This window comes from Sceloporus undulatus, chromosome 6, assembly GCF_019175285.1.
Source record: "Sceloporus undulatus isolate JIND9_A2432 ecotype Alabama chromosome 6, SceUnd_v1.1, whole genome shotgun sequence".
NCBI classification, from domain to species: Eukaryota; Metazoa; Chordata; class Lepidosauria; order Squamata; family Phrynosomatidae; genus Sceloporus; species Sceloporus undulatus.
In genome coordinates, this window is record NC_056527.1 from 117,606,832 (window position 1) to 117,619,236 (window position 12,405).

At 43.8% G+C, this 12,405-nt stretch overlaps 1 protein-coding gene across 1 annotated transcript in view; it reads left to right on the plus strand.

The window, feature by feature from the left end:
• Nucleotides 1–12,134, plus strand: part of ACADVL (acyl-CoA dehydrogenase very long chain) — a 22,404-nt gene extending 10,270 nt beyond the window's left edge. The window contains exons 8-18 of the mRNA XM_042473241.1: nucleotides 270–468; nucleotides 1,856–1,960; nucleotides 2,834–2,920; nucleotides 3,297–3,359; nucleotides 4,268–4,369; nucleotides 5,382–5,479; nucleotides 6,245–6,317; nucleotides 8,551–8,623; nucleotides 9,656–9,728; nucleotides 10,022–10,097; nucleotides 11,431–12,134. Of these exons, the coding sequence (XP_042329175.1) occupies nucleotides 270–468; nucleotides 1,856–1,960; nucleotides 2,834–2,920; nucleotides 3,297–3,359; nucleotides 4,268–4,369; nucleotides 5,382–5,479; nucleotides 6,245–6,317; nucleotides 8,551–8,623; nucleotides 9,656–9,728; nucleotides 10,022–10,097; nucleotides 11,431–11,568 (1,087 nt within the window). The 3' untranslated portion in view covers nucleotides 11,569–12,134. The remainder of the gene's footprint in view (nucleotides 1–269; nucleotides 469–1,855; nucleotides 1,961–2,833; nucleotides 2,921–3,296; nucleotides 3,360–4,267; nucleotides 4,370–5,381; nucleotides 5,480–6,244; nucleotides 6,318–8,550; nucleotides 8,624–9,655; nucleotides 9,729–10,021; nucleotides 10,098–11,430) is intronic.
• The last annotated feature ends 271 nt before the right edge of the window (nucleotides 12,135–12,405 follow it).

Here is a 12,405-nt window from a genome sequence, read left to right on the forward strand (position 1 = left end):
AATAATAATAATAATGGTGTTTTGTGTTTAATTTGTTGTTTCCCACCTTGATCCATAGGAAGAGGTAGGTAAGAAATAAATGTCGTTGTTATCATCATAATTAGTTACAGAGACCTTGGGAAAGTTGCCCTTTTTATGAGGAGCGGACTTACGATTCCCAGCATCCACCAACTGCCTGGTGCTGAGAGTCACAGTCCCCTAAAAGTAACTTTCCCAAGCTCTAGTATTATGTGATCTGTAATGTCTTCCTTCTTTCCTGCACTTTCTAGCGGACCCCCGGAGAAGAAAATGGGTATCAAGGCCTCCAACACAGCCGAAGTTCACTTTGACGGGGTCCGCGTCCCGGCCGAGAACGTCTTGGGGGCGCCTGGCACTGGGTTCAAGGTTGCCATGAACATCCTCAACAATGGGCGTTTCGGGATGGCAGCCGCCCTGGCCGGCACCATGCGCGGGATCATCACCAAAGCGGTGAGTGACCCTACCAAGCGTCTTGGGTATACCCCAGCACTTGGTTCTTCCATATTTTGTGACCATTAGTACTTGTATGTAATTTACAATAGACTAAGAGGTTAAATGTAGGAAAGGTGTGATAAGCAAGACAGATGAGTGCAGCCATGTTGCAAGAAATGCTGAATCCCTCTGGAGTGGCTGTAAAAATCTTAAAACTAAGATAGTGGCAGCATAGAAGGGATGTGCAGAAATGTTGCTGTGAAGACTTTGAGGAGCTTATGCAGGAGAGAATGCTCAATGTCTTGGGGACTGTGAGGCTGTACAGAAGGACAGCATGCATCCGCCCCTTCTTCAGATGGATTGAGGCCACATCAACCTCATGCCGTGGCCCCGATTCGGCCTATGAAGGGTGCAAAAAGGAGCCACAAAATGCAGCTCCTTTTTGCGCCCTCCAAAGGGGGCCATAGCCACAGTGGCATGGCTCTGTGGAGTCCCTTTGGTGCTGCATCATTTGGATGGAGGTGCGTCATGATGCTGCGCGCTGTTTAATGTGGCGAGCGGTATTGGAGCCCTGGGGGGGGCGGGTCGAGCATGCGTCATCCAGACGCTGCGCCCTGACTCTGCCCCCAGGCCAGCACAAAGTGCCAGTCTGTACAGGCTCTATGTTTTTCTGAACTGCGGCTATGAGTCTGTGGAGTTAATGGACTGATACTTTCTTTGGACAGACAGAAGAAACAAAGAATATATACCAAATATACTCAACTATAAGTCGACTTCATATATAAGTCAAGGGCAGGTTTTGGGGCCAAAATTATGGATTTTGATATGACCCGTGGATAAGTCAAGGGTAAAACCTAGGGGCATATAACAAAAGATCTAAAGTGGATGAACCAAAGGCAAACAACACCAAAGAACTTACAAAATTCCAGCAAGCATAACTATTTCTGCTCATACTAAAGGCTGGATGGATAAGAGACTAGAAGGGGGTCAGTGCTTCCAAGGCGGATTAAACTCTTGCATTGTGTGTGTGAGAGAGTTAAGATACAGTACTTACATTGATCCATGGATAAGTCGACCCAGGTTTTTTGGGTCAATTTTTTAACCTAAATTTCTAGACTTATATATGAGTATATACAGTATGCATTGTGTATGAACTTAATACATGTTGTTCTGTCATTACAACCTGCTGAGTAAACAATACTCATCTTCAACTCTGATATCAGTGCTCTGTTTCGACACATGGGTTTGAGAGTGAAACTGCTGGACAAACCTTAACAGTGCCTGGCCATTTAATTTTGCCTGTTCTTCCTTCCCTACCTAAACTCTCCCTCCTCTTGTCCTGATCCATCACCGCTGGGCTTCACTTTCTCATTTTTCCTCCCTCCCTTGGCCATCATCTCAAAAGGCGGATTTTGCAGCAAACAGGACACAGTTCGGTGATAAAATACACAATTTTGGAACAATCCAAGAGAAGCTGGCACGGATGGCGATGCTCCAGTATGTGACGGAGGTGAGGAAAGACACATGGCCCCATGAAAACTTCTGCAAGGGCTAAATTTTTGCACAGAACATGTAGACTTTGTTGTTCATGGCTATAGGACTTCACCATTTTGTACATAAAACACATATAAAGTAAAACACATAAAAAGCCAGTTACAAATCAACTCAGTGTGTCATTTGTGTTTATCAAAAAAGCAGGAGAAGGACTGGAAACATCCAAGAGATATGAGGAGGAAAAGAAACAAAGTTGAAGGATGTTGAAAAAAGAGATGGTTTTATTCTTGAAAATAGCACCGGATATTTTGTTTTATTTACTGCCTTTTTCCCGCAGTGGGACTCAAGGCGTTTTACAGTAATTTAGAAAATATTAAGATTAAAACATTAGTTTATAGAAGTATGTTCTGGTAAAGGCCTAATCCAATTGTGCAACCCATCAGAGGTTGCTCAACCGCAGTTCCCAGTGAGCATTGGGAGTTGCAGTCCAACCACATCTGGAGAGCCATAGGATTCCCACTCCTGGATTAGACTTTCAAAAGAGTAAAAATGGACCCCCACTTTGAACATCTTGTAACCCCACCCACCCATCTCTGATAAGTTTATTTTAATTGATGATTTTGATGTTAAATCTAATTGATGCTTTAGGGGAGGGAGGTAATAATACTGTTGTATTGGATGGATTTTTATTGTATGCTGCCTCTATCCCGATGGAGAGGCAGGGTAAAAATAAAGCATCATCATCATCATCATCATCATCATTATTAAAAGGCCAAATAAGCTGTTTAGCCATTTTAAAATCTGTTTGCAGCCCCAGTGTTAGGAGAATTAAATTGGAATAGGAATCAAATTCAATAAAGGATCAATTCTGCTTTTTTTCTTTCCGCAGTCCATGGCTTACATGATTAGCGCAAACATGGATCAAGGGGCTTCTGACTTCCAAACTGAGGCAGCCATCAGCAAAATCTTTGGCTCAGTAAGTTAGCAGCAAAGGTGGGAGGCCAAGATAATGGATCTTTTTTGGCACGTTGTTGTTGTTGTTGATAAATGCCAACCCTAAGGCGACTTTATCCTGAGGTTTTCTTGGCCAGATTTGTTCTGAGAGGGTTGCCCTTACCTTCCTCTGAGGCTGAGAGAGTGTGGCAAAGACAAACCCCCTCAGAACAAGTCTTGCCAAGAAAATCCCGTGATAGGTTTGCTTTAGGGTCACAGCCTGATTTTAACATGCACAATCTCCCTTTGTTACAACCGTGTTTGCTCTTGCCTTGAGCAATGTGCACACGTTTTACAGACTAGAAAGAGTGAGACCTGTTCATTCTCTTTCCTTTTTAAAATGTTGTTGTTATTTGCAGGAAGCTGCCTGGACTGTCACTGACGAATGCATCCAGCTCATGGGGGGAATGGGCTTCATGAAGGTGAGAAAGCCGGGGAAATCACCTCCTCCACACACACAACACACATACACACATACACACACCCCATAGATGTTTATACCAAAGCTTGGAATGTTTCTTTCCTCCCAAACTGGCTTGCTGAATTTAGTCATTACAGTAGGCCTTCTGCATTTGCTGGGGTTAAAGGTGAAAGACCTCTGTGAAAGTGGGGAAAAAAACACAAACACTATTTTTATTATTATTATTATTATTATTATTTGCCTGAGAGAACACTTTTCTAGGAATCTCTAGGTCCTTCCATGCGGCTTCTGGAGGGCATTGACCATAGAGCCGTGTTGGAGGACCTAGAAATTCCTAGAGAGAACATATTAATCAAAGCTGCAAATGCAGAAGGTTGACAGTATTTTGTAGACCTTATGACTTACTCATAATATATTTTTAGCAAAATTATACTTAACAGGTTATCTTCATCTTTAACTTTATAGCGGGCCCTTGGTATCCTCTGGTTCCAAGACCCCTCCATGGGTACCACAATCCATGGATGCTCAAGTCCCATTACTATATACAGTGGGATAGTAAAATGGTATCCCTTATTGATAAAATGGCAAGGTCAAGATTGGCTTTTGGGAATGTATATTTTTTGGAATATTTTGAAACTTGGGTGATAGAATCCACGGGCACAGGATCCGTGGATACAGAGGCCGGCTGGGAATCAAGGTGGCAGACTTGTTCCTCCACCTGAGCCTTGTCCCACTCATGCTATCTCTTCAGTGTTTTAAATGGACGCAGATGAACGTCACGGTCCATTTCTTCCAAAAGGCAGACGTTTGGGGAACAGAAGTGCCACCCCTCTAGTGATGCCCCTTTAGACGGTCTGTCTTGACCAGAGTCTTTTTTAATATTTTCAATGTGTTCCCTGAACTCTCCAGGACGCTGGCGTGGAGCGAGTGATGCGCGACCTACGGATATTCCGGATCTTTGAGGGAACCAACGATATCTTGCGACTGTTTGTTGCCCTGAATGGATTCCAGGTCTGATGCTGGGGGTGAGGATGGGAAACACAGGAGCCCAAAGGTAGAGAAGGGGAGGCTGGAGGCAGAATTTAGGGAGGTGAGGAAAAACGTCTGTGGCAGCTTTATCAAAAGTGCAAGGCAGTAGGAAAAGAGGAAAGCCGTATTGCAGAGGGATTGATTCACTTCAGGAAGCTACTCTCTGTTTGCAAAACTTCACTTCCAGGACTTTTGGAGGTCTCTCATTCATAAGGTTCCCAGATGTCAAAGCAAACTGGATGGCAAATAACATCAAGCCTTCTCCCATCTTGGCGCCTTCCACCTTTGCTGGCTTGGAGAAGGCTGTCTTAGCAATGCCACTTTCTTTTTTCCCAAAGGGCTCAGCCCCTGAAAGCCTCTTCCTCCTTCCTGCCTTGTGATGATTCCAAAAGTTGGAGAGAGATAGGACAAATTTAAAACCAATTTTGGGCTTCTGTGGCAGCCTAGATGACAGATTATGGTTAGCCCTCAACTTTCAAGGGGATTAGGGATGCAGGATTCCCATGAAAATGGGGAAATTGTGAACAGAAGATGCTATTTCTTTTATCTGGGAGAACACTTTTCTTGGCATTTCTAGGTGCAACCCTTTTCTAGAATTGTGCTGGACGACCTAGAAATGCCTAGAGATAACATTTTTTCCCCAGCCGCATAGAGCGGCAGTGTGGTGCAGTGGTCTGAACGCTGGGCTGTGACTCTGGAGACCTGGGTTCAGTTGCCCACTGACAGGGTCACCATAAGTCAGTAATGACTTGAAGACACAGAGCAACAAATAGGGCAGCAGCGCAGACAGCAGCAAATGCAATAATCTGCTAATAAATCCTTGAATGCTTAACGTGCAAATGTTGAGGAATGACTGTATTTCATTTGTTAATGACACTTCATGCCTCAGGAGCCCAATGTTGGTGGAAGTAGTCCCTAGTAGTGTTCTGAGTTGTCTTCAGTTGAGGAGGTTGCAGCTTCAAGCACTGAGCCTCTCCCTGATGTTTTTCTGAAGAATGCAGGCAACCAGCTCCGCGGATTGCAGCGTGCCATGAAGAATCCTCTTGGGAACGCCGGGTTGCTGGTCACCGAGGTTGGGAAGCGAGTGCGCAGGTACGGATCTGGTGCACCTACTAGTAGGCAGATGGACTTTAGAATCCTTATCAACATTGTGGCTGCCCAGCGGCATTGAAACGGGTATGTTATGTTCAGAAGCCTCTGCTAGATGGCAGATGCTTTGGCCTGGCACTTCATGGATAGCAGCTAGAAGCAGATCTGGGCTGCATCTGCACTGCAGAAACAATGCAATTTGACACCATTTTAACTGCCATGGATTAATGCTATGCAATCCTGGGATTTGTAGTTTATTGTGCCACCAGAGCTCTCTGGTGTCACAAAACTACAAATCCCAGAATTCTATAGCGTTGAGCCATGGTAGTTCAAGCAGTATCAAACTGCATTAATTCTGCAGTGCAGATGCAGCCCTTCTTGTTAGCAACTTTCTTGAACCAGAATGGAAGTAGCAAATTCCTCTGGTCTATATTTTGAGATCAGACTGCCACTAAACATGAGGGTTCATTATTTAGGGATTTTTGCAAGCTCAGAACGGAGGTTCCCAAATTTCTCTGGTCTGGTTTGTATTCCTCTCTGGGCCCCACAACAAACTTCAACTCCCAGAATTCCATAACCTTGAGCCAGGGCAGTTAAAGCACTGCCAAAACGGGTTCTCTCTCCAGTGCAGCCTACGTTTCTTTTTGGTACATTCTGTGGCTGTAGAACTGGTTACCCCAGTTCAAGGTGGGTTTGTGTGAGTGGGGTAGGTAAAAGAAGTTGGGTTGTGGGTCAACCTCATGCCCTGTTTGTCTGCCTCTTGACCAGGAGAGCCGGCTTGGGAACCGGGATTTCGCTCACGACCGTTGTTCATCCAAGCCTGAGTTCGAGTGGCGAACAGGTAAGTGGGCACAGCCAACTGGTTTTTTACATTTCAGAGAGAAAAACGCATTGCAAATAATAACAAAGCTAAACAGAATTAAAAAGGGCCCCATCCTTGTGGTGACCCTAGCAGGCCATTTCTAAATCTCTCTATGGGTGCATCTACACTGGAGAAATAATGCAGTTTGACACCACTTTAAGCACTGTAGCTCCATCCTGTGGGATTCTGGGGTTTGTAGTTTTACAAGGTCATTTTTTTTAGTTTTTAAACTTTTGGATACAGTCAGCCCTCTGTATCTGCGGATATTTTTAATGCATGGATTCAAGCACAGTTTAAAAATATTTTAGAACTATATAAATTCCCCAAAGCAAAGATTGATTTTGCCATTTTATATAAAGGACACTATTTTACTATGTCATTGTATTTAATGGGACTTGAGCATCCACAGATTTTGGTATCCGCTGAGGATCCTGGAACCAAACCACAGCAGATACCAAAGGCCAACTGTATTTTTATATCATCTTATACTGTTTTTAGTTAGATGATTTTAATAGTTTTTTTCGTTTTTAGTGTAAAGTTATTAAAATGTTCTTTTTTATCTGTGAACTGCCTTGAGTCTCTTTCTGGGAGAAAGGCGGCATACAAATGAAAATAATAAATAAATAAGGTCTTTATAACCTTCCCTGCCAAAGAGCACTGGCGCCTCACCAAACTATAAATCCCAAGATTCTGTAGGATGGAGCTGTGGCAGTTAAAGCATTGTCAAACTGCATTATTACTATTGTGTAGATGCACCCTGTGAAAGCAAGGCCTTCTCAGTGGCTACTTCCAGGCTATGAAATTCTCTTCCTAGGGTGGATCCATTGGCTCCATCTTGGCATTGGCAGGTGAAAATCATTTTATTCCAAAAGGGAATTGGGATTTCCAAGCCCTAGTGTGGTTCTCAGTCTTTGTTTCTCTGGGTCTCTTGGACTCCAACTTCCAAAAGCCCCAGGCAGTTTTGCCAAATGTCAGGGATTCTGAGAAGTCCAAATACTTGGAGGAAGATGGAGAAACACAGCTGTGCTATGTTTCCCCTTTGGTTTTACAGGTTTCCAATTTTAAATGAATATAATCAGTTCAGGTAAGTCTTGCAGAAGGGAACAAAAACAGTTTGAACCTTCTGAAGGCTTCTTCCAAAATGCATCCAGGGATGATTTTTAATCTCACCAGCCTCCCACTTTTCTTATGATTTCCATTTTGTTGGCCAAACATATAGATCTGTGCTTTTTTAAAATGCTGGAGGGAGCTGCTGAGGAAGGCTTATCTGTCCTCCCCTTTTCTCTTTGTTTTGCTCAGTAAGGGATTCTGGAGGCAGTGGCTCCTTCCCTTGCCTTTTGTAGGCGAGCGCACACAACTAGAGTTGCATTGCTTGGAGAGGAATCCCATTCATTCCCAGGTCATTATTTATTGGAGACTTGCCGCTGCAACCTGATACTGAAAGCCTGTGTTTCTCTTCCTTCTAATGCTGATGCTGCTAAAAAGCTTCTGCATATACAGAGGGCAATGTAAAAAAGTGGAGGGCTAGTAGGACACAAAAAGGGATACAGTGGTACCTCGGGATACGAAATACCCAGGTTACGAATTTTTCGGGATACGAAAAAATCCCATAGGGATTTATTGTTTCGGGTTATGAAAGTTTTTTCGGGTTACGAAAAAACTCCGGCGCTGTTTTAAATGGAGCCGCGGCAGAGCCGCGGCTTTTTTCCCCATTAGCGCCTATGGCAATTCAGGTTACGAAGGTTTTTCGGGTTACGAAATTAGCCGCGGAACGAATTAATTTCGTAACCCGAGGCACCACTGTATTGTGTTTGACTGTATTTTAATGTTCTTTTAAAATTGTCAGCCGCCTCAATCTAATTGGAGAGGTGGAATATAAACTATTATTATTATTATTATTATTATTATTATTATTATTATTATTATTATTATTTGTCAGAGGCCTTGGTAACAGAGGCATGCCTATACTTCAGTGCCAAAACATAATCCTGTTTAATCAATTGAAACCTTCTCAGTAGTTGCAGTGTTGGAGTCATCTTCAAGGGCAGCTCCATGTAGAGTGCATTGCAGTAGGGGCTGCCATGACCATGTCCAAAAAATGCCAATTAGGGCTGCATCCATGTCGGAGAGAGAAAGGGAGATTCTTTCCCTCCATCACGGTCTCTACAACCCTTCCAGCATCTGTGTCACCATCTCTTCCTTCTTTTTCTAGACGGTTCGTGCCATCGATCTCTTTGCCGGTGTGGTGGAAGAGCAGCTCCTTAAACATGGCAAGAAGATCATTGGTAAATCCCCTTTTAACTGATCCCATTGAAGAATGCTGAACCTGTTCCCATCCTTAATCCTATGACATGACGGTTAATAAAAAAGACATGTAACCCTACAGCCCTGTACTTACTTTATGTATTTATTTTATTCATTTATATCTGGCCTTTCTCCCCGGAATAGGGACGCAAGGCGGCTCACAGCAGATTTCAAACCATACAAATTAAAAACAATACAGAAGCATTAAAAGTATGAATATAACATTTAAAAAGGCCATTAAATGATTTATGAAGTTAAAACATTATGCATGAAAAAGCTGTGTATAAACCTGAAAATCCAAATCAGACAGCAAAAAGTCTGAGAGTACCTGTTAGGATTGCTGGCCTTAAAAAATCCTCTAAAGTTTATGGGATCATCATAAATCAACCAGCAGTTTGAAGGCACATGCAAACACTGCTTTTAATAAGTCCAAGATAACAATCCCAAACTCCCTAGAAGCCAGAATCACTAAACTGAGACTGCTGTACTTTGGACCTAACATAAGAAAACATGGCTTATTAGGAAAGATAGTAATTCTTGGTAAGATGGCAGTCGGAAAAGAGGACGACCACATTGCAAATGGATGGACACACAACAAGGAAGTCACAATGGCTTCCCATTGAGTTTGCAAGACCTGAGCAGGCCTGTTGCTAACAGGTTGATTTGGAGGCTTCTCATTTATAGGGTGACCGTAAGTCAAAGTCGACAGCAATTAACAGCTTTTAATCTTCATTTTGAATTAATATTTTAAATATTGTTAGTTTAATGTTCTAATCTCAACTTTTATGTGCTCTTAATCGTTGGCACTTTATTGCACTTTTCTGCCTTTCATAAAGCAGAGGAGGTCCCAATAGGGGAAAAGGTGAGGAATACAGAAAGTGATGGATTATGGAGAGATAGTTAGGCAAATGCTCTGTTAAAATGCATGCCATGCCACCTGCTCCCATCCATATTCCGGAGCCTCCCTGGTGTAAGTACTAATGTGTTTGTCTCTCTTCTCTTTCCTCTCCCAGATGAACAGTTTGTGTTGAAACGCATCGCCGACAGCGCCATCGATTTATATGCCATGGTGGTGGTCCTCTCAAGGTACATCCCTCCTCCTGAGGTTTGCTACTTCTTTTTGGCATGGTTGCCCTGGATGCTAAAACGCGTCTACATGTCCAACACACACTCCTTTACTCCTGTTTCTGTTCAGCTTAATGGCAAAATTAACTCTTCTGGGTCCAGTGTGGTGTAGTGGTCTGAGCACTGGACTAGGACTCTGGGAGACCAGAGTTCAAATTTCTTCTTGGCCATGAATATCCATGGGGTGAACTTGGGCAAGTCACACTCTCTCAGCCTCAGAGATTTGTTTTATTTTTCCTCTTTTTCTCTCACAGAGCATCCCGGTCGCTGGAGCAAGGGCAGCCCACAGCCCAGCATGAGAAGATGCTCTGTGACACATGGTGCATTGAGGTGAGCCATCTGTCTTTTTGGCAAGGGGTCTGCAGATTCATAGCATTGGAAAGTACAATGCGCCCTTGTTTTATGCGGGGATCCATTCTCCCCCCCCCCCCCACAAAAAAAAAAAACTGTATGCTTGCGCTGTGCCAGAAGAAGCGGCACTGCTTTCAGTGTATTCTGAAAGCAGCGTATAATGCACCCGTGTATGACACGGGTGTACTGTACTCCTAAAGAACATCCAGACCACCCCCCTGACAAGGCAAGAAATCCACAGCTAAAGCACCCCTGGGATATGAGTATCTAACCTCTGTTTAAGGAAAGAGTAGGAAAAGAAAGAAGGAAAGTGGGGAAGGGATTTGGGCTTTGTACCAGAGATTTCCCTGAAACAGTTAGGTTTTGAGAAGGGAATTGAAATGATTGAAGCAGTGCAGGTTTTCCAGGAGGCTATCCCTACCAGTGTGGAAAAGTTACTTTTATAGATAACCACTGATTTGTACATAATATGAGATGCCATGACTCATTTGGAAATGATGACCGTGCTTGAAAGTTGAAAGCAGGAGGAAAAGAGAGGACCGCCCTACAAGTGGGTAGAGGAAGCTCTAGCTGCCCCAAGTTGGCAAGACCCAAGTAGGATGGTTATTAATAAGAGGCTCTATTGGGGGACCCTGGTTCAGTGGGTCACTGGAAGTCAAAGCTACCTTTGACAGCATAAAACAACCACCACCGACCACAAGACTCTGAGAGCAACAGTTTTAAAAAGTAGCGTTTCCAAGCTCTGCTTAGTTGGCATCACCCCCTCACATCCTCTGGTTCAGGCAGAGGTTCATTGGCACCACCATAGGCCACTCTGCCATTTTGAATACCTCTTTTTCTTTCCTTCCTTCCTTCCTTCCAAATCAACTCTACCATTGTGAATATCTTTTCTCTCCTTCCTTCCTTCCTTCCTTCCTTCCTTCCTTCCTTCCTCTTCTTTATCAACTCTTCCATTGTGAATGCCTCTTCTTCAGTCTTTTCAAATCAACTCTGCCATTTTGAATCCTTCCTTCCTTCCTTCCTTCCTTCCTTCCTTCCTTCCTTCCTTCCCAACTCTGCCATTTTGAATATCTTCCCCTCCCTCCCTTATTTTCTGATTGTTTTCTGCTGCTCCAGAGACTAGGTTTGCACCTAAACATCTTGAGTGTAAGAACTGACCCACAGTGGAATAGTGGGGGTTGGTGGCCATCTCTCCAAGGTGCTTCAGTTGTGTGTCTCCCACAGTGTCAAGGAGGTGGACTGGATGGCCTTGTGTCCCCTTGCAACTCTTAGGATTCCACGATTACTTCATCTCTCACTTTTCCCTTCGCAGGCGTACGACCGGGTCACCCGAAACCTGACCTCCCTGAGGTCCGACACCACGCGGCAACTCTTCAAGAACCTCCGGGGCATCTCCAAAGCAGTGGTGGAGAACGAAGGGGTGGTTTCCCCCAACCCACTGGGCATCTGAGACGCCCCGACAAAGCCTGGCAGTTTCCAGGCCTGCTCCATGCGCACACCACCCTCCATGCTCCTGCAGAGATAAATGTTTAGTGCCTGCAGATAATGTGGCAGAGGTGGGTGGGAAGGAGTCATCCACAGCGTTGTATTCCTTGTTCTAAAAGGGCTCAGTGGCACTGTGGGAGACAAATACCTCTTTGCTATAGAAATGCCTTAATGCACTCTTTAATAATAAGGGTGGATGCAATCGTATTGCAAGCCATAGTTGCCCTAAGCTCAAAAATTGGAAGGGAAGCCTTAAATTTACTTCTGTATTTGGCTTCTCCAGTGAGCATGGAAATTACATACCTGGAGCTCTCCATTTGTTGACTTCCGTCCTTCCCTCAAGTTATTCTAAAGTTTCGAGGGATTCACATTGTCTGAATTGTTAAACCAAAGGCCACCTGATTGTTTTGTTTCCTGTTCCAAACATTCACTTGCATAAAAATTCAATAGCATGTTGTTAAACCGGTTCAGGTTGTTGTATTTTTCTTTGTGATTAACTATTAAATACCTTTGACAAATGTTTGGAATGAAGCTGGATAGCTGTGGTTGTGTGTGAGGAAATGGCCCAAGGAAAGCATGCGTCAGGTTAAAAAATTAATTGCAATAATTGGATGACGTGGAGGCAGCGTATCAAAAAAGATACGGGGCTCCATTGCAAGACTTGACTGCAAATAACAGCAAAGCAAAACCGTAGCAGTAAAAATGGTTATGTTTGTAGAAGAGAGAGAAAGTTTTTCACTCTCATTGTAGCAGAACAAAGGTATAGCCATTGGTTAATTTAAACGTCTTCGGTCTAACCTGC